General features: G+C 52.1%; 1 protein-coding gene across 3 annotated transcripts in view; it reads right to left on the reverse strand.

The window, feature by feature from the left end:
- LOC119962749 (probable E3 ubiquitin-protein ligase HERC1) overlaps positions 1-22,662 on the reverse strand; it is a 594,360-nt gene that overhangs the window by 439,199 nt on the left and 132,499 nt on the right. For all 3 annotated transcript variants that reach the window (XM_038790765.1, XM_038790766.1, XM_038790764.1), the window contains one exon: positions 2,364-2,537. In XM_038790765.1, the coding sequence (XP_038646693.1) occupies positions 2,364-2,537 (174 nt within the window). The remainder of the gene's footprint in view (positions 1-2,363; positions 2,538-22,662) is intronic.

The raw sequence follows: 22,662 nt of genomic DNA on the forward strand, positions 1-22,662 counted from the left end.
ACCAGCAAGTTTCAAAATACAGCACAGACTTGGGCCCAAGATTACCGGTATTGAGGAACTCTACTTTTATTTCTTATAATGTTATGGTTAGGTCTGGAGCCAAGTGGTTGCGATGGAACCCAAAGAAGGTTACTGCTGAGTAAGTGCTCTTGACAGCACCACCAATAACTTTTTTCGTCACCTTGCAGATCATTGAGAGTAGACTGGGTAGCTACTGGCTGCTCTGGATTCAGCCTACTTTCTGTTGACAGGTCACATGTGGGCAATTTTCATTGTTGGTTAGGTGCAAGTGACAAAATCACTGGAACTGCTTGGCGAGGTATAAGGTTAGTTCTGGAGCACAAAGTTATGTACTATAGCCTGGATGTTGTCAGGGACCATAGCCTTTATTGTATCCAGTGGCTTCAGCTATTTCTTGAAATCGGGTGGTTTGTGTTGCTAGGGACCTCAGGAGAAAGCCAAGAAGGGTTATCCAATTATCGCTTCCAGTTGAAGTCAGCTACAAATGCTTCAGTTTTATGTTTGCACTTTAGTGCTGGGCTCCTCCAACGAGAGGAATGTTTTTTTGAATTTTCTCCTCCAGTTGGATGTTTAAAACTCCATTATCATTCACAACTGATGTGGCAGGACTGCAGAGCTTTACCCTTATCTTTTGGTTGTGAGATTGTTTATCGCAAGCTGCTTCCACTGTTTGACATACAAGTAGTCCTGTACATACCAGGAATGCCTGGTGCTGCTCCTAGCATGCTCTCCTGCACTCCTCATTGGATCAGAGTTGATTGCCCAACCTGATGGTAATGGCAGATTGAGGGAAGTGCCAGGTTATAAATTAACAGGTTGCGGTTGAATATTGTATTTGTTACAGATCCCCGATTGGGCAACACTTGCTAAACAATCCTAATATACCAAAAATTACACTGATAACCAATGTAAGATCAGTCAGGCTTGCAGTGTGGCTAAATTAGGCATGCTAGAAGCTACATATATTCACACACCTGTCCTTGGCAAAAACAACATTTCCACACATTTCATGGTTTTCAACTAAACAAAAACTTGGGGGGAACAGACATTACCTGATTCATTCCCCATGGCAATGTCTTGACCGGAGTTGCCTGCCTAGCTTGAAGTTAAGCCGAAGCTTGGCAATTAACTGCTCCCTGGTGCATTCTCCTTGGCAATGCCACTACCAATTAGATACCATTTGTCAAACAATCCTTTTCACATGCAGCATAAATTTTTGATTTCTTTGAGATTTGATATTTTTGCGAATCTGTCCTGAACATTGCAAGATAAAAGCTTCAACAGCATGTTCCCTTTTTCAGCAATACTCAAGTTCTGTAGTACCAAGCAGCCATAGAATTATTTCATTGTTAGAACATAAGAACATAAGAACTAGGAGCAGGAGTAGGCCATCTGGCCCCTCGAGCCTGCTCCGCCATTCAATTAGATCATGGCTGATCTTTTGTGGACTCAGCTCCACTTTCCGGCCCGAACACCATAACCCTTAATCCCTTTATTCTTCAAAAAACTATCTATCTTTACCTTAAAAACATGTAATGAAGGAGCCTCAACTGCTTCACTGGGCAAGGAATTCCATAGATTCACAACCCTTTGGGTGAAGAAGTTCCTCCTAAACTCAGTCCTAAATCTACTTCCCCTTATTTTGAGGCTATGTCCCCTAGTTCTGCTGTCACCCGCCAGTGGAAACAACCTGCCCGCATCTATCCTATCTATTCCCTTCATAATTTTAAATGTTTCTATAAGATCCCCCCTCATCCTTCTAAATTCCAACGAGTACAGTCCCAGTCTACTCAACCTCTCCTCATAATCCAACCCCTTCAGCTCTGGGATTAACCTAGTGAATCTCCTCTGCACACCCTCCAGCGCCAGTACGTCCTTTCTCAAGTAAGGAGACCAAAACTGAACACAATACTCCAGGTGTGGCCGCACTAACACCTTATACAATTGCAACATAACCTCCCTAGTCTTAAACTCCATCCCTCTAGCAATGAAGGACAAAATTCCATTTGCCTTCTTAATCACCTGTTGCACTTGTAAACCAACCTTCTGTGACTCGTGCACTAGCACACCCAAGTCTCTCTGAACAGCGGCATGCTTTAATATTTTATCGTTTAAATAATAATCCCGTTTGCTGTTATTCCTACCAAAATGGATAACCTCACATTTGTCAACATTGTATTCCATCTGCCAGACCCTAGCCCATTCACTTAGAATCTGGCCATTCCAAAGTTCATCTTAACCAATTACTTGATTTGCAGTGAAACATATCAAAATCTTAAAATTAACATTCAGAAACGTGAGAAAACAGCATTGGATGAAACTACATAACAGTTGAAAATTACCACTGCTATTGGCGTAGGCCTGCATTCTGCTCCATATTTTGTAACCTGGTTCGACTGAAGTACCCAGTGCAATGTCTATAAGTGCTGCAGTGTCTTCAGAAACTCTGAACTCAAAAGACTTCCGTTCCATAGAGCCAGCCAAAGCCTTTCCAGTGAGACAATTCATTAGTAAATCTGCAGTAAGAGAAAGATCTTTGAAGAACATCATAAAAGAAGAATCTTTGTCGAATGAAAAAGTAATACACTTCATAAACATTGAGTGAACATATTTAGCATCATTTATATATATTTATAATATATATATAAAAATAAAAGCAACTTCTGGATTCAGATAATGTACCTGTAATAAGAATTTATTTGTTCCTCATTTGATATATTCTAAAAACAAGGGCAGCACGGTGGCGCAGTGGGTAGCGCTACCTCATGGCGCCAAGGTCCCACACTCGATCCCGACTATGGATCATTGGGTCCGTGTGTAGTTTGCACACTTTCCCCATGCATGCATGGGCTTTGCCTCCACAACACAAAGATGTGCAGGGTAGGTGGATTGGCCACGCTAAATTGCCCCTCAATTGGAAAAAATGAATTGGGTACTCTAAGTTTATTTTTAAAAATTCTAAAGACAAATGCACACCCGAGAAACCTTGCATGTTTCAGAAAAAATGTAAGAGAATAATGATTAAATGCAAATATGTACAAGTGAATGAACAGGGAGATTATATTCTGACGTGCACACCAAATGAGGTGTTTATTCACAAACGCAGTTGAAAGAACAAAGATAAAAGAATTGGACAATACTAAGGAATGAAGGGGTTAGTCAACCAGACGAGCAATTCCCGCATCACTTGGAGCTGTTTAGCACAGGGCTAAATCGCTGGCTTTGAAAGAAGACCAAGCAGGCCAGCAGCACGGGTCGATTCCCGTAACAGCCTCCCCGAACAGGCGCCGGAATGTGGCGACTAGGGCTTTTCACAGTAACTTCATTTGAAGCCTACTCGTGACAATAAGCGATTTTCATTTCATTTCAAGTGCGAAGCAATGACCGTCTCCAACAAGAGACAATCAAACCATTTCCCCTTGACGTTCAGTGGCTTAATGGTAGTTACCATTATCCAGAAACTGAACTGGAACAGCCATATAAATACAAGTACTGTGGCTATAAGAGGTCAGAGCTTTAACTAGCTTACCTTCTAATTCACTAAAGCTTGTCCACCATCTTCAAGTCAGGAGTATGATGGAATACTTTCCATTTGCCCGAATGAGTGAGGCTCCAACAACACTCGAGAAGCATGGCAATATTCAGAACAAAGCAGGCCACTCAATCGGCATCCCACCCACCATATTAATCATTTACTCTCTCTACTACCGGCCTACAGTGGTAGCAGTGTGTACTTTATAGAAGATGCATTGCAGTAACTCACCAAAGCTCCTTCTACAGCATATTCCAACCCCACAACCTCAACCACCTAGAAGGATAAGGGCAGCAGATGCCAGCACCTGCAACTACCCCACAAGGCACACACCATCTTGACTTGGAGCTATATCACCATTCCCTCAATGTCGCTGGATCCAAATCCTGACAAGCCCTGTCTAACAGCAGTCTGGGTACTGGAAGCCAAGGCTGGATGACATTACAGATTTAGTTGCTCTGGTCCAGAATAACCATAAACCGAAACCCTCAGTGATTTGGTTCAAAGATTCAAATTTCACAGCCATTTTTGAAAAGCTAATTATCTGGAAAATTACACCAGCAACTTTCAGAACAGTGGGCGCGATTCTCCGCTCCCACGCCGGGTGGGAGAATTGCGGGAGGGCCGCTCTGGCACCACTCGCGATTCTCCCACCCCCCCAAAATGGCTTGTCACATTTTGCGACACGCCGCTCGGAGAATCGCGGGCCGCCGTTTTTCACGGCGACCCACGATTCTCCGACCCAGAAGGGCTGAGCGGCCTGCCGTTCCCGACCGGTTCACGCCGGCGGCAACCACACCTGGTTGCTGCCGGCGTGAACATGGCGTAAAAGGTGAGTATGGGGCCTGTGGGGGGCGAGAAGAGCGTGAGCATCACAACCGTGCTCGGGAGGGGTCTGGCCCGCGATCGGTGCCCACCGATCGTCGGGCCGGCGTCTCAAAGCGACGCACTCTTTCCCCTCCGCCGCCCCGCAAGATCAAGCCACCGCGTCTTGCGGGGCAGCGGAGGGGAAGACGGCGACCGTGCATGCACGGCTGACGTCATTAGGCGCGCCGGCCGCGTCATTCCCGGCTCGCCGGGTCTTGACGCCAGCGACAAGGCCCGGTGGCCGAGATTTACGGCATGGCCCTCCTAGCCCCCCGTCGTGAACCTCTCCGGGTTTCACGACGGCGTCGGGCCTTGCGGAGAATTCCGCCCATTGATTTCAGAACAGTTTAAAAAAGATATGCTCAGAGGGAGCTCGGTCTGCAACATTAACGAGGACAGCATTTAGCGTCAGTTGTTGGGGGCAGCCACACTGACTTGTAGAAAATCTCTGGAAATTTCTCACGGCATGGAAATGACTGCCAGTAATACTGAAGATATTCAGAAACCTAGCGTTGGTGACGATATGGGGGCATTGCATCAAATGATGAAAGAGTTTCAAGCAAAAACGTGAAAGTAGTGGAGTGCTTTAGGTATGCTGGGCCACAATATACGAATCGCTGCACATTTCGCGATGATGTTTGTGACCGGTGCAACAAGGGGCATTTAGCAAAGAAATGCAGGGGTGTGCTGCGCAAGGCGAAGGCTGAACAAGAAAATTTTAATTTGAAGTCGCAATCAGCTACGCATCATTTAGGCAGCTCAGAGCAGGCAGTGGAGCAAACGCACAGCACATTGAACGTCAATGAGGCACGAGCACAACCTAATTTTACTACAGTGTGGTCGTTGGTGCAGAAATCAAGTTTTGGTGGACACAGAAGCCTCCGCATCTGTAATTAGCGAGATCTACTCTGTCTAATCGAGTGCCAGTCCTTATGCCAGCAGAGATTAATCTTTGGACGTACACCGGAGAGTCCATATCTTTGATCAGGCATTAGAAGTTCATACTGAAGTCAAGAAAAAAGGGAAGGGGCCGAGTTTTCTCAGCCAGGACTGGCTCAGCAAAATTTTACTGAAGTGAGGCGAGATCAAGCAGACGAGGGTGACCGAGGACGTTGTTAAAAAGTATCCGGACATATTTAAGGATCAACTGGGTCCATTACGTGGTACTACTGTAAAGCCGTTCGTAGATCCTCAGGCAACTCCTCACTTTTTCAAGCTTGGGACAGTGCTGTATGCCATGAGAAGGAAAGTGGAGGAATTAGAACTGCTGCGCAGGCTTGGAATCACTGAGCCTATTCATTTAGCAACTGCAATGGGCCTGTCCTTAAAAAGAATGGCACGGTACGCATATGTAGTGACTACAAACTCAACATTAACCAGGTTTCCAAGTTAGATGCTTATTTATTACCTAGGGTGGAAGATTTGGTTGGAACTCTTGCAGGAGGAAAGATTTTTTCAAAATTGGACATGAGCCAGGCATATCAACATCTCCTGCTAGAGGAAAATTCAAAGCAGTACGTGACCATCAACATGCATACATTACACCCAGTAAGGACCCCAATCCTTTTTCCAGCTCCTTCGCCTCCATCGCATTTGTTCCGATGATGCCACTTTCCAAAATGGTGCTTCGAAAATGTGTTCCTTCTTCCTCAACCATGATTTCCCACCTATAGTTGTTGACAGGGCCCTCAACAGTGTGCAGTCCATCTCCCGCGCCACTACCTCACCCCCTGCCCTCCTTCCCAGAATAAGGATAGAGACCTCCTCGTTCTCACATTTCACCCCACCAGCCTCCTTATGCAAAGCATAATCCTCCACCATTTTCACCAACTCCAGGATGATACCATTACCAAACACATCTTCCCTTCACTCCCTCTGTCAGCATTCTGCAGAGACCGTTCTCTCCGCTATAATCTAGGCCACTCCTCGACCACACCCAACATCTCTCCCATAACCCGTGGGACCTTCTCTTGCAATCGCAGAAGGTGCCTGATGGAATGCATCCCAGAGTACTAAAAGATATGGCAAGGGAAATTGCAAATGCACTAGTGATAATTTACCAAAATTCACTGGACTCTGGTGTGGTCCCGGCAGATTGGAAATCGGCAAACGTGACACCACTGTTTAAAAAATGAGGTAGGCAGAAAGCGGGTAATTATAGGCCAGTGAGCTTAACTTTGGCAGTAGGGAAGATGCTGGAATCTATCATCAAGGAAGAAATAGTGAGGCATCTGGATGGAAATTGTCCCATTGAGCAGATGCAGGTTCATAAAGGGCAGGTCGTAATTTAGTGGAATTTTTTGAAGACATTACCAGTGCGGTAGATAATGGGGAGCCAATGGATGTGGTATATCAGGATTTCCAAAACTTGGACACATTGCCCTTGGTCCCCAACTCCAAATCATCTATGTAAATTGTGAACAATTGTGGGCCCAACACGGATCCCTGAGGGACACCACTAGTTACTGATTGCCAACCAGAGAAACACCCATTAATCCCCACTCTTTGCTTTCTATTAATTAACCAATCCTCTATCCATGCTACTACTTTACCCTTAATGCCATGCATCTTTATCTTATGCAGCAACCTTTTGTGTGGCACCTTGTCAAAGGCTTTCTGGAAATCCAGATATACCACATCCATTGGCTCCCCGTTATCTACTGCACTGGTAATGTCCTCAAAAAATTCCACTATTCCGGATACCGGAATCTACAGAGGAATCTGTGAAAGCAGAACTAGGGGACATAGCCTCAAAATAAGGGGAAGTAGATTTAGGAGGAACGTCTTCACCCAAAGGGTTGTGAATCTATGGAATTCCTTGCCCAGTGAAACAGTTGAGGCTCCTTCATTAAATGTTTTTAAGGTAGAGATAGATAGTTTTTGAAGAATAAAGGGATTAAGGGTTATGGTTTTCGGGCCGGAAAGTGGAAATGAGTCCACAAAAGATCAGCCATGATCTCATTGAATGGCGGAGCAGGCTCGAGGGGCCAGATGGCCTACTCCTGCTCCTAGTTCTTATGACTTCCGGTGGTGACCATGGTGTGGGTGGTCACACACAGAGGCAGCTCCTGCTTGAAGGCACAGAAAAGAGCTCTTTTTATCCGATACTGGATGAATGCAGGTGAATGTTGGAGAAGTAGTTTCTCCCCCCGGGAGTGGTATGTCTGCTGGTTATCAGACCCGGCAGAAATCAGGTAGAGACCAGGCTAAAGAGTTAGAGCAGACCTACACTGCAGCAGCAGCCACTGTAAGCATGCAGGGTTGATGCCAGCTGGAAGGCCCCAGATGGAGCAGCTGACGGCTTTTATTAAAGAGGGATTCTGGCAGCAGAGGAAGGAAATGCGGGAGGATCGCTTGAAGGCCAGTGAAGGAGCTGTGACACCCCTGAAGAGTTCTGTGGAAGGGATGAAGGTGTTTGGAGGTGCAGGGGCCACAGATTCAGGAGATCGAAGGAGTGATCTCAGACCACTGCGATTGTGTGGTGGCTCTGGAGGTGGAGGTGGAGCTCCAAGGGGACCTCTGTAAAATGTTGAGGGCAAAGGTGGAGGAACAGGAGAATACCTTGAGAAGGCAAAACCTGCAAATAGTGGGCCTGCTTGAAGGAGTTGATGGTGCAAGTGCCACGAGGTGCGTCTTGAAGTTGCTGGCGGGGCTGGTAGCAAAAGGGGTGCTAGATTAGGCGCATGAAGTGGACCAAGCATATAGGTCCCTGAGGCAGAAGCTGAGAGCTGGGGAGCCTCCGCGGACGGTGATCGTGAGACTCCACACATTTGTGAAGAGAAGATTTTGCGATGGGCCAGGGAAAAGCGTACCTGCGACTGGGAGGGGAATAAGGTCTGAATTTACCAAAACAACAGCGCTGAGTTGGCGAAGTGGCGGGCAGGCTTCAAAAAGGCCACGGCGGTGCTGTAACGGCGGCAGATCAGGTTTGGGGTGCGCTACCCGACAAAATTATGGGTGACATTCGGAGGCAGGGAATATTATTTTGAGACCCCAGAAGCGGCCGAAGATTTCATTAAGGAGCATAAACTGGGGGAGAACTGAGCGGACAGTGCTTAGGAACAGGGGTGCTGGCACATTGTAATGTTTGAGAGCCTGTTTGAAGTGGGGGTAGGGATTGGGGGAGTTCTGTCTTTTTTGAGGTGGTGTTTGCTGTTTACTGTTGGGGTTGTAGGGATGAAAAGTTTGTGTGGGATGGATGTTCCCATCCTCCCCTCATGTTTTATCGGACTGTTGGATTTAACATTTGTTTGTTTGCTTTTGGAAAAGGCTGCCTGGAGTTCAGGAAAAGTCTTTGTTTGGATGGGGTAGAACATAGATCATAGTACAGTGCAGAAGGAGGCCATTCGGCCCATCGAGTCTGCACCGACCCACTTACGCCCTCACTTCCACTCTATCCCCGTCACCCAATAACCTCTCCTAACCTTTTTGGTCACTAAGGGCAATTTATCATGGCCAATCCATCTAACCTGCACGTCTTTGGACTGTGGGAGGAAACCGTGACTGTGGGAGGAAACCGTAGCACCCGGAGGAAACCCACGCAGACACGGGGAGAACATGCAGACTCCGCACAGACAGTGACCCAGCGGAGATTCGAACCGAGGACCCTGGTGCTGTGAAGCCACAGTGCTATCCACTTGTGCTACCGTTCTTCATTAGGGTAAAGTCAGCAGGTATCCTTCCTCCTTTAGCTGAAATGTGGGGGGGGGGGGGATGAGGTGCCTTTGGGCAAGGGCTGCCGCGCAGGTGATGCTGGTGAATGGAACCAAGGTGGTGGGGGAGAAGGCCGAGAGGGGTGGCGGGGTTGTTGCGACATGGGAGCGGTGGGCGTGGTCTTTCTGCAGGAGACATACCTCCGTGTGAAAGACCAGGTTAGGTTAAGGAAGGAGTGGGTCAAACAGGTTTTTCACTCCTGGTTTGATTCAAAATCGAGGGGAGTTGTGATTTTAATGAGGAAAACAATAGGATTTGTGAGTGCTAAGAGGGTGAGGGATCCGGGTGGGAGATATCATATTGTGAGTGGGGATTTAGAAGGGGCACCGGTCGTGTTGGTAAATGTTGATGCTCCAAATTGGGATGATGTGGATTTTATGAGGGGGTTGCTGGCAGTGATCCCGAATTTGGCCACACACCAGTTGATCATCGGAGTTGATTTTAACTGTGTCCTGGAGCCGTTGGTGGATAGGTTGAACCGCAGGTCAATGGGTAAGGTACGAATGACAAGGGAGCTGGAGGGGGGGGGGGGGGGGGGTTATGTAGAGGATGGGTATAGTGGATCCATGTTGCTTTCTGAACCCAGGACGGAGTATTCCTTCTTTTCACACATCTAGAAGGTGTATTCGAGGATTGATTACTTTGTAGTGAGTTGGGAGATTTTGGATGGTGTAGAGGGGCCAGAGTATGTGGGGGTAGCTATCTCGGACCATGTGCCCTACTGGCTGGAGATTCGGTTTAGATGGGGACGAGAGCAGAGGTCAGGTGGAGGTTTGACCCGGAGTTGTTGGCGGATGAAGGTTTTTGTGATAAGGTGCTGGCAAAGATTAAGGAGTATGTGGCCGTTTTTGGGAAGCACTGAAGGCAGTGGTCCGGGGGAAATTACAAGGCTTGGAAAGGAGGGAGGAACATGACCGTCTGGTGAGCGAGATAGTGGAGGTGGACAGGGAATATTTGAGGATACCCACCGTGGAGTGTTTGGCTCGGGGGAAAATGTTGCAGGGGCAGTTTGACAGGCTGACAACGTGTAGGGCAAGAGGGGTGCAATACGAGTATGGGGACAAGGTGAGCCGCATGCTGGCGCACCAGCTGTGGAGGCAAGCTGCATCCAGGGAAATACTGAAGATACGAACTGGAGATGTGGTATCGGAGACAGGAGGATAAAGAGGCCTTTAGGGAGTACTACCAGGGTCTTTACGAGGCGGACCCGGGGGAGAGGAGGGGGACATGGGGCGGTTCTTGGACTAGCTGGAATTTCCCCAGGTGGAGGAAGTAAAGAGGCAGGCGTTGGAGGAGCCACGGGAGGTGCTAGATAGTATCAGGGGTATGAGGTAGGGGAAGGCCCTGGGCCGGATAGGTATCTGGCGGAATTTATAAGGAATTTGCGACGGACATGGCACCTCCCCTGTCAGGGGCGTTTAATGAAGCACTGGAGAAGGGGGAGTTGCCGGAGACGATGATGCAGGCAGTAATCACACTAATTCTGAAAAGGGGAAAGACCCGGCGGAATGCGGGTCGAAAAGGCCCATATCACTACAGAACACGGATGTGAAACCATTGGTTAATTTGCTGGCGGGGAGGATGGAGGATCGTGTCCATGGGGTGGTTGCAGAAGATCAAACAGGCTACGTGAAGGGTAGGCAGCTCATGAGTAACATAAGACGGCTGTTGAATGTGGTGATGAATCAGTCAGGGGCTCTGGTACCGGAGGTAGTGGACGCGTAGAAGGCATTTGACTGGGTGGAGTGGCGCTACTTGTTCAAGGTTTTGGCCGAGAATTGTGACATGGGTGCGGTTGCTATATGTGGCATTCAAGGGCGAGGGTGAGGACAAATGATATGAGCTCACAAAGATTTGACTTACACAGGGGTATGAGGCAGAGGTGCCCGCTGTCACCATTGCTGTTTGTGCGGGCCATAGAGCCATTGGCAATGGCTCTCAGGGGGTTGGCAGAGTGGCAGGGCATTACGAGAGGACAAAGGGAGCATCGGATGTCGCTCTATGCCGATGACCTCTTGCTGTCTGTTTCAATCCGTTGGAGAGTATGGGAACGATTATGGGCCTGCTGGGGAGGTTTGGAGGGTTCTTGGGGTACAAACTGAATGTAGGGAAAGTGAGTTATTCCCAGTGACTGAGCTGGGACAGCGTGCTAATTTAGGGGGGATGCCATTTATGGTAGCGAGGGATAGGTTTAGGTATTTGGGGATTCAGGTACTGAGGGAATGGATGGGGCTCCATATGTGGAACTTAACAATGCTGGTGCAGGAGGCCAGGGAGGTTCTTAAAAGGTGGCATATACTGCACTTAACGTTGGCGGGGAGGGTCCAAGTGAATATTAATATTCTGCCGATATTCTTGTTCATCTTTCAGGCTCTCCCAATCTTTACACCAAAAGGCATTTTTTCAGAAAGTGGACAAGATCATTTCGGACTTTGTATGGGCGGGGAAGGTGCCGAGGGTGGGGAGGGCCCAGCTACTGAAGCAGAGACAGTGGAGGGAGGGGTGTGCCGTTGCTGAAATGCTTCATTACTATTGGGCTGCGAATGTGGACAAGGTGTAGCGGTGGTGGGAAGGAGAAGGGGTAGAGTGGGTTAGGATGGAGAAGGAATCTTGTAAGGGGTCTAGTTTGTGGGTTATGATTACGGCAGCGTTGCCAGTTGTTCCGAGCAGGTAGTCAGGGAGCCCGGTTCACGGTGAAGATGTGGAATCAGTTGAAAAGGCATTTTAGGGTGGAAGTGATGTCGGTGTTAAAGCCGCTGGGCGAGAATCATAGGTTTGAGCCGGGGGTAATAGATAGTGTATACAGGAGGTGGAGGGAAAAGGGGGCTGGTCAAGGTGAGGGATCTGTATTTGGAGGAAGGGTTCACCAGTCTGGAGGAGCTAAGGGAGAGGGTAGAGCTGCCTAGGGGTAGTGAGTTCAGGTATCTGCAAGTTAGGAACTTTATGCAAAAGGTCTAGAGGGGGTTTCCTAGGTTGCCGGGTTACACCCTGCTGGAGCAACTGATGCTTCCGGATGTGGAAGGGGAAGGAAGAATTGAGGATATATTCAAGTGGGTGGGGGAGCAGGAAGGCGAGCGGCTGGTGAAGATCAAGGAGAAACGGGAAGCGGAGGTGGGAGGGGAGATCAATTGGGGAGTATGGAGTGAGGCACTGCGTAGGGTAAACGGGACCTCCTCTTGTGCTATGAGCCAGATACAGTTTAAGGTGGTGCACAGGGCGCATATGACTCGGGGAAGAATGAGTGGGTTCTTTCAGGGGGTAGCAGATGAATGAGAGGGGTCTGGGCAGGGGTCAATGAATCACGCGCACATGTTTTGGGGTTGTCAAAAATTGGGAAGATTCTGGGCGGGAGTGTTCATGGTCTTAGCCAGGATAGTGGAGGAGGAGGTGGACTCGAACCTTTTGGTGTCGATATTTGGGGTTTCAGAGAAGCCGGAGCTCATGGAGAGGCGGAAGGCCGATGTCTTGGCCTTTGCCTCTCTGACTGCACGGCATCGAATTTTACTGGCGTGGCAGTCAGCATCGCCACCGGGGTAGTGGCTTGATTGGATGACCTGTACGACTTCCTGCCGTTGAAGAAGATAAAGTATGAGTTAAGGGGTTCTGCAGGGGGCTTTGAGAAAAGGTGGGGGATGCTTGTGACCGTGTTTGAGGAGCTGTTCGCCTCCAAAACAGTCCTCAACACCGGGGTTCCGTAAGGATGTGTTCTCAGTCCTCTACTGTACTCTCTATGCACACATGACTGTGTGGCAAGATTTAACTCCAATTCGATCCATAAGTTTGCAGCTGGTACGATTGTGGTGGGTCGTATCTGAAAAAACGATGAGTCAGACTACAGGAGGGAGATAGATCACTTGGTTGCATGGTGTACCAAAAACAACCTCTCTCTCTAATAAATGTCAGTAAAACCAAGGGCGCGATTCTCCGGACTCACGACGGTTCGGAGAATAGCGGGCGTCGGAAATTTTTACGGCGACGCTGTTCCGACGCCCTCCCGCTATTCTCCGAACCCCGCAAATGTCGGAGTCGCCATTCCCGACAAACGCCTCCTTCCCGCCCCTGACACGACCAGAATCGCCACTGATAGCCCCCCCCGGCTATTCACCGGCCCGGATGGGCCGAAGTCCCGACGTCATGGCGCCCTGTTTGCACGTCGTGAAACACACCTGCTTTTTAAATTCGTCAACCAGTCGGCCTGGCTGACGACTGCTTGGAGGAGGTCAGGGCACCACTCTGCGCACCGCTCAGCGCACCGCTCAGCGCACCGCTCGAGTCTGGCCACAACGGGGAAGGCATCCCTGAGAACGGGAGGGGGTCCAGAGCGGGGGGAGTGGGGGCGACGGGGGAGGCAGTGGGGGAGACGGGGGAGGCAGTGGGGGGAGACGGGGGAGGCAGTGGGGGGCGACGGGGGAGGCAGTGGGGAGACGGAGGGGGCAGTGGGGGAGACGGAGGGGGCAGTGGGGGAGACGGAGGGGGCAGTGGGGGAGACGGAGGGGGCAGTGGGGGAGACGGGGGAGGCAGTGGGGGGCGACGGGGGAGGCAGTGGGGGGCGACGGGGGAGGCAGTGGGGGGCGACGGAGGGGGCAGTGGGGGAGAAGGAGGGGGCAGTGGGGGTGACGGGGGAGGCAGTGGGGAGAGACGGGGGAGGCAGTGGGGGAGACGGAGGAGGCAGTGGGGGAGACGGAGGGGGCAGTGGGGGCGACGGGGGAGGCAGTGGGGGGGAGACGGAGGGGGCAGTGGGGGCGACGGGGGAGGCAGTGGGGGGCGACGGGGGAGGCAGTGGGGGGCGACGGGGGAGGCAGTGGGGGAGATGGAGGGGGGGGGGGTTAGGTAGAGAGTGAGCCGTCCAACCCCGTTACAAAATGTCTGCCAGCGTGCCATGGCGTGCCGGTCACGAGGACAAGGCCGCTGGTTGCCCTGTGGCTTCCGGACACAGGCCACTGACGCACCCGTGAGGAGGCCATAGTTTACTGGCCGTTGGATACAGAAAGTGACCAGGGGTTAGGCTGCCCGCGTGTCAGCAGCGCCACCAGGCCACCGGGACACACAGGTATCCCATGGCAGGCGGCTGCCGAGGTGTCGACTAACCTCCGTCTAACATGTCCCATTTCTCTGCCCCCCCACCACCCTTCTGTAGGTTAGCACAATGTATGGGAACAGAACGGCTATGTTCTGCGCAGTGGTTGGGGCCGCTCTACTGCATTTGGAGATGCAACAGCATCCACACCCACAACCCGCAGTGGATGCAGGGCCAGCTGCAGCAGCAGAGGGAAGGGCCGAGGAGTTGCCAGTCGTCGAGCAGCATGGGGGGGGGAGGAGGAGGAAGAGGAAGAGGAGAGAGTGAGGGTGCAGCCACGACGCCAGAGGCGACGACCAAAGCCGAGGGTGTACCTTGTCCGGGTCTCTTTCCTAACAATGACGGACATCACCTGCAGGAGGAGACTCCGGCTGGGTAGGCAGACGGTGATACATATCTGCCAACTCCTGTCGCACCTCGCCCCACGTGGAACGGGGGGAGGACACGCGATCCCGGTTGCCATCAAGGTGACGGTCGCTCTGAACTTCTATGCTACCGGCTCCTTCCAGTCTCCGAGCGGGGACGTCTCTGGGATCTCCCAGTCATCGGTGCACAGGTGCATCCGGGATGTGACCGACGCCCTCTATGCCATCGCGGACCGCTACATCACCTTTCCCGAGGACCAAGCAAGTCAAGACTCACGAGCTCGTGGATTTGCCAGTGTGGCCGGGATACCGAGGGTTCAGGGATCAATCGACTGTGTTCACGTCCCCATGCGCCCGCCTGCAGGGGACAAGGAAGTGTTCACAAACAGAAGGGGGACATACTCCATTAATGTCCAGGTGGTATGCGACCCCCACATGAGGATCATGAACGTCTGTGCAAGGTTCCCAGGGAGTGTGCATGACTCCTACATACTGGCGCCGCAGTCGTTCATCCCTGCGATGTTTGAGGGACGTCCCCCCCGGCTGAGGGGCTGGTTGCTAGGCGACAGGGGTTATCTGCTGAGGTCTTGGCTGATGACGCCTATACGGAGGCCTCAGACCAATGCGGAAACACGATACAACGAGGCCCATGCAGCAACCAGGGGTGTGGTGGAGCGCTGCCTTGGCCTCCTGAAGATGAGATTCAGGTGCCTGGACCGCTCCGGAGGGGCCCTGCAGTACCAGCCCGACAGGGTCGCTCGCATTGTTGTGGTCTGCTGTGCGCTGCACAACATCGCGATGCAGAGGGGAGATGACCTGCTGCAGGAGGCGGAGGGAGAAGCCAGTGGCAGTGGTGCCAGCACAGAGGAGGAGGAGGAGGAGGAGGAGGAGGAGGAGGAGGAGGAGGAGGAGGAGGAGGAGGAGGAGGAGGAGGAGGCTGGCGGAGTGGCGGTCGCAGAACGCAGACACGACCCAGGTGCTGGTGATGTCCAGGAGGCGGCACGACGGACCCGGCAAGGACGGCGGGCAAGCGACGCCTTGGTGGCAGCACGGTTCACGCATCGCATGTGACGTCCCGATGAACACCAAACCACCACCTGCATCGCTAGTCATGCAGAGGGTCACCACACAACTGCCACCACCACAACCCCCCCCCCCCCTCTCAGTGTACACTGCTCCACTTCGACATCACGCTTATCACTGGGTCCAGACGGTATGGCACAACATTGATGGCTGTGTCAGCGGGTGTGATCAGTGCCATGTGGAATGATGACAGTCCGCTCTGCGAAGAGCTGTGAGCTCAGAATCGTTAGAGAGAGTCTGACCCATGGCAATAGCTGAACCATCCACCTTGGTGGCCGCTGAGTTCGTCACTGACACTCCATCACGTGCCCGCGTGGGCTAGCTGTGGGAGGGGGTAGGGGCAGGGACTGCACACCCGGCACCGAGGTTTCACCACCCGTCAACCCCAGCGACACTCGGTCACCATCACGATTCCTGTGGCTGTGGAACAATCACACGGTATTACAAGTAAGGTGGAACAGTGCGTTTAATGTTAACAATTATTTACAGGTGCCCTAGCCCCTACAACTAAACTGTGCCCTTCACCCGTGCCAACTTACTCAGTGTCTATCTTAGTTGCCTTACGGGCCCTACCACTACGTCTAAGTGACTCCCCAGATGATACAGCAGGAGTGGAGGAGGATTGCTGTGAATCGCCCCCCTCGACTCGTTTCTCCTTGGCTAAGCGTTTCCTGGGGCGACCCGGCCTTGATGGGCCAGGCTGCTCTGCGGGCGTCTCGGGTGACATTGTGCCACCCTGCTCTGCCTGCTGCCCACCCGATGCAACAGGGATGGGACGGGGGGAGGCCGAGAATTCCGGGACGTCCCGTGATGGCCTTAATGGGACGGACCCCGAAACCTCCTCCTCCCTCGGGGAGCCCGGTGGCCCCCGGGCCTCACTTTGGGACAGAGGTGCGAGCGGGGAGGTGCCCCGTCGCACCACCGACACCTGGCGCTGCCAGTCCTGGAGGCCTGCAACGGTATCCACCAGGATCCGAAGGTTTGCAGAGACGGAGTCCAGGGAGTTAGACATTCCCGCCAGGGACTGTGCGACCTCAACCTTTGTGTGCACGACGCCATCCAGCACATGTGTCAGGCGGTTGATGGTCTCCGCGACCGATTGCTGGGACTGTGCTATCGACTGCTGGGACTGTGCCATGGCGTGCTGCGACTGGGCCATGACCTGCTGAGACTCGGCCATGGCCCGCAGGGCGCCGGCAATGTCGTTTTGGCTCTGGCACATTGCTGCCTGTGAGAGGGCAACCCTGTCCAGGGCCGAGGATGACGCGTGCACATTAACCCCAACGTCTTGCATAACCTGACCCATTGCCTCCACCGCGGATGCCACCCGTGCGGTGTCGGACTGGGTCTCTGCCATGAGCGGCACCACTCCCTGCTCTTGGACGCGGTTCGACTCCTCTAACAGCGTCTGCAGAGCCAGGAAGGCAGTCCTCCTCCCGTCATTGTTTCCCTGGGTTTCTTGAGGCATCGGCTGTGCGGGTGGGTTGATAAACTCCAGGAACTCAGAAAACGTCTGGGAGCCAGCTGCATCCTGGGCTTGGTCTGTTCTCCGCGAGTCCGGGCCCTCTGTTGCTCCGACCTCCACCTGCTGTACCTGCTCAGCTGTGATGTGCCAACCAGACTGTGCCCCAGGAGACTCATCACTAAATAGGCCCGCCGGGGTGTGTGTCTCTGGGATGATGGATGTGGTGGGAGAAAGCAGTGCCGCAAGCCCGACGCTCTCAATGTTTAGGGCCTCCTCTAGGGTGTGGGGCTGCTCAGCGTCAGGAGGGTTGTCCCTGGCCATTTCTGGTGGTTGTGGACTTCGAACCCTCTGTGCGTCCTGGTCCGCAGATTGGGTTGGGGCGGATGGGGCTGCCCGCTGATCGGGCACCCTCTGTTGCGAGGCCCCGGGTGAGGTGGCGGCAGATTCCTGTCTCCGTCTGGAGGCAGACGGCCATGGTCGTTCGGCATCACGTCCTAGGGAAGAGAATGAGACGGGTTATTTAGATTTGCTCGGCAGGCCGCTGGACGGTCCCAGTGGCCAGGGTGTGTGAAGGGACAGAGGATGGGGGAGGTGTCCCAGTGGGCAGGGTGTGTGAAGGGACAGAGGATGGGGGAGGTGTCCCAGTGGGCAGGGTGTGTGAAGGGACAGAGGATGGGGGAGGTGTCCCAGTGGGCAGGGTGTGTGAAGGGACAGAGGATGGGGGAGGTGTCCCAGTGGGCAGGGTGTGTGAAGGGACAGAGGATGGGGGAGGGGTGAGTGTTTGTCAGGGAGGGTTGTCTCACTTGCTGCAGTTCCGCCAACCTCGCATAGCGCGATATCACGGGTGGCAGACCCCCCAACAAGGTCCAGGGCCCTCTGTTCAAAGGTGCTGAGGGGGTGCAGGTTGGGCGAACCCCCACCAGTCTTGTGCTGCTCACGGTGGTTGTGAGCGGACTTGGCCTGTTGGGGGAGGGAACATAGGTAGATCATTACAAAACGGAAGGTATCAGCAGTCCGTTCAGATACTGGCACAGTTTGGGGGGGGTCAAGTTGTCATAAGACGATTGCATCTCTCCTCGGGGCCAGAGCGCTGGGTCTGCGACAACTTTGTGAACCATCCTCAATTAACTCTGCCCCAATCCCCCTCCCCCCCCTCCCGTGCCGGGGGGGGGGGGGGGGGGGGGGGGGTTGCTTAAGTTAAGGGGGAGGGATGGTTGTGACTCGGGGGCACCCTCATGGCACTTACCCTGGCAGCCCTGGTGAGGTCGTGTAGCTTCTTCCTACATTGCTCAGCTGAGCGAGGGATCTGCCCCACAGCACTGACGGCAGCAGCCACGTCACGCCAGGCCTGGCGTACCGCGCTGGCAGGTTGGCGATGCCCTCTCTGCGGGCGGATGATGCCCCTCCTCTGCTCCACGGCATCGAGCAGCGCCTCGACGTCCGCATCAACAAAGCGAGGAGCAGCTCTCCTCGGCTCCGACATCCTGCCCGACAGATTCTGTGGTCGCCCGCGCCTTTTTACGGCGTCGGGCGGCGTCACGTGGGCGTGATCGTGTCGTCGCCGCGTTCCGTCGTCATCACGCACGTAATTGACGCGGCCGCGCTACTAGCCCATTTCCCGGAAGTGAATCCGTCGGGAAATGAAGCCTTCGCGACCGTCGTAAAACGCTCCCGATTTTTACGACGGTTTTACGATTTTCCGCGGGTGCGGAGAATCGCGCCCCAAGTAACTGATCATAGATTTTAGGAAGCGTAGTACAACATAAATGACTACATAAATGTCTCCGAAGTGGAGATAGTCGATAGCTTTAAGTTCATGAGGGTTACCATCATCAATAGTCTGTCCTGGTCCACTCACGTTGATGCAACAGTCAAAGAAGCCCAACAACATCTCTACTTCTTACGGAACCTAAAGAAATTCAGCATGTTTGCATTGACTCTCAAACGTCTACAGATGTGCCATTGAAATGAAATGAAATGAAAATCGCTTATTGTCACGAATAGGCTTCAATGAAGTTACTGTGAAAAGCCCCTAGTCGCCACATTCCGCGCCTGTTCGGGGAGGCTGTTACGGGCATGCTATACGGTTGCATTACAGCTCGGTGTGGCAACTTCTCGCCCCAAGATCGCAAGAAACTGCAGAGTGTGGTGAATTCAGCCCAACAAATGACACAAGCTTGCAATCCTCCCATTGATTCTGTCTGCTCTAGCTGATATCTCAAGAAGGCAGGCAGCATCGTCAGAGACCCCTTGCACCCAGACTTTGCCCTCTTCCTGACCCTTCCATCAGGCAGAAGGTACAGAAGTCTGAAGACTCCTGCGTACGTGCTGTGGCTCCCCTTAGCCGCAAAACAATAATTTTCACTGTACTTCGGTACGTGTGACAATAAATCTATCAATTATATCCTGTGAATAGGAAATTTTAGCCATTAAGGAAAATCCAGAGCCCCAGAATGTGTCCGAGCTCAGGTCATTTTTGGGCTTGGTAAACTATTGTGAAAAGTTTTTATGTCTATAGTGTTGGTTTCCCTGTACTTACTTCTGTACAAAGAAACCAAGAGGAGGTAGGAGTTTACAGAGGAGAGGATACTGGGATAGGGTAGATACATGGGCTTCAGTGGGGTGCTCTTTGTAAAGATCAGTGCAGACTTGATGGGCCGAATGGCCTCCTTCTGTACTGTAAATTCTATGATTCTATATTGGGAGAGGGCTTTCAGGGGTGTCTTTCAGGGCTAACCCGATAGTCCATTTTGGTCCAGGTAGGGAACTTATCCTGCTGTGCGATGCCTCGCCCTGTGGTGCATGGGCAGTACTTTCTCATTTAATGGAGGACGGGTCTGAAATACCCATCGGCTTAGCATCTAGTATGCTGACAAAGGGATATTCACTGTTGGACAAAAAGATCTACCTATCGTTTTTGTGGTGAAAAGATTCCATCAGTACCTCTATAGTTATTCATTCATCATATGTACCAACCACAAGCCACTGAGAAGTATTTTCAGTTAGTCGAAATGTTTTCCTCCCATGGCGCCAGCAAGAACACAGTACTGGGCACTTATTTTGTCAGGTTATCAGTATAATATAGTTACAGAGCAGGGAAAGACAAGGTAACTGCAGGCAGTCTTCTCCTTTACCAGATTTGCCATCCATGTTACTGTGTCCTCCTGAGATTATTTTCTTACTCGAGATACTTGCATATTCCTCGTAACTGTGAAGCAGATTAAGTAGTGGATGGACAGAGATCTTGGCCGGGATTCTCCCCTACCCGGCGGGGCAGGGGGGTCCCGGCGTAGCGGAGTGGCGCCAACCACTCCGGCGTCGGTCCTCCCCAAAGCTGGGCCCGCACCAGAGTGGCTTCCGCTCCGCCGGCCGGCACCAAAACCGGCGCCAATGCCTTTGGCACTACGTCGCCCGGCTTCGGGGCTGGCCGAAAGGCCTTCGCAGGTCCGCGCATGCGCCGGTGCGGAAGCGGCCGCTGACATCACCACTGGAGCATGTACGGTGGGGGGGGGGGGGGGGGGTCTCTTCCGCCTCCGCCATGGTGGAGGCCATGGCAGCGGCGGAAAAAAAGAGGGCCCCCACGGCACTGGCCCGGCCGCCCGCCAATCGGTGGGCCCCGATCGCGGGCCAGGCCGCCATGGGGGCACCCCCCGGGGTCCGATCGCCCCGCTCGCGCTGCCAATCGCACCGGCACCAGAAGTGGTTTAAATCACGTCGGCGGGAGAGGCCTGTCAACGGCGGGACTTCGGCCCATCGCGGGCCGGAGAATCGCCACGGGGGGCCCACCGATCGGCGGGGCGTGATTCCCGCACCCGCCAATTCCTGGGTGGCGGAGAATTCCGGCCCCGGGCGATTCCCCAACCCTGCGGGAGGGTCGGAGAATTCCGCCCCTTATTCTGCCACATGTTAAGAGATTTCTGATGCAAGAGTTGCTAACTATGATAGAAGGTGATGAGTTGAAATTTCATGTGAAGCGTAGGGATGAGTTAGGTGTGCAGGATGGATGCACACTGTCCAAGAGTGGTAATTCCAAGGGCAGCATGGTGGCGTAGTGGTTAGCACTGCTGCCTAACAGCGCCGAGGACCAGGGTTCTATCCCGGCCCCGGGTCACTGTCCGTGTGCAGTTTGTACATTCTCCCCATATCTGCGTGGGTCTCACCCCCACAACCCAAAAAGATGTGCAAGGTAGGTGGATTGGATATGCTAAATTGCCCCTTAATTGTGGGTACTCTAAACTTACTTTTTAAAAAGTGGTAATTCCGTCCCCTGGTCTTTCACAAGTCATGGATGAAATTCATGAGGCTCATCCAGATGCTTCTAGAATGAAAAGTCTAGCCAGGTCATATATCTGGTGGCCTATTATGGATCTGGTTTTGAATAACACGGTGAAATCCTGATCGGCGTGTCAGATAAACCAGAAGATGGAGCCACCAACACCACTTCATCTTTCAGAGTGGCCTGATATGCTGGGTGCAGACTGCATGTAGACTTTGCAGGACCTTTCATGCGCCACATGTTTTTGGGTGTTGTAGATGCGCATTCAAAATGGCTGGAAGCATATATCTTCAGTAATATTACAGCTCCTATGACAATTGAGAAGTTGCATCAATGTTTTTCAACTCAGTCTACCAAATTCGCTGAACAATTGAATGAGTTAATGCAAAAGAACGGTGTACGCCATCTGCGTACTGCACTGTTTCATTTGGCTTCGAATGGTTTGGAGGAGCGAGCTGTTCAAACTCTGAAGAGGGATTGAAGAGAATGGCAGTTGATATTCTGAGTACAAAGCTCTCAAGATTTTAATTCCAGGATCACATCACGCCACAATCGAGAACTGGGCTCTCTCCCATGGATTTGTTGTTAGATAGATCAACATGATCTGCTTCATCCACATCTCAAGAGAGTGAACAGCGGACATGAGAAGCAAAAGGAGGGACACGACTACCACGCCACAGAGAGGCAGTTCAAATCAGATGAATCGGGAAAAGTATCAGAGTCAGGAATCGTTAGATAACATGGCTGATAATGCTGCTGCGGGCATTCACCAGGAAGTGGTTCCTGTGTTTCCAGGTTTGCCAGTTGACTCTGCTGGGGGAATAGAAGAAGGACGCTCATGTTTAGATTCTCATTCTAGCTCTTCACCTATAATTTCAGATCAACCATTACAAGATATACCAGTGGTATTGCATAGGCACAAAGCAATCGCAAAGCTCCATACAGACATATAACTTGTATCTAGTTAAGTCATTAATTTCATTGTAATTCTGTCCAGACGTGGGACTAGAATTTAAGGGTTGATGCGAGCAGTGTTGCAGGGTGTCATTATGAGTGCAAAGTGTTCTTGTAAGTCATTCTCCAGTGTGGTTGTTTTCTCTGTCGTCTATTGAGGGTTTTCAGCTGTGAGGATTTTGGCAGGTTTTTCAGTCTGCAAGAGGGTGGCCAGTAAGGAAGACCTGGTTTTACTAGTGCTCCTATTTTCAAAGTTAATACTTTTGCTACAGTTCTGCTGAATTGCTGTTATTATCAAACTTTGTTATT

The sequence above is a fragment of the Scyliorhinus canicula genome, chromosome 3 (genome assembly GCF_902713615.1).
Source record: "Scyliorhinus canicula chromosome 3, sScyCan1.1, whole genome shotgun sequence".
Classification (NCBI taxonomy): domain Eukaryota; kingdom Metazoa; phylum Chordata; class Chondrichthyes; order Carcharhiniformes; family Scyliorhinidae; genus Scyliorhinus; species Scyliorhinus canicula.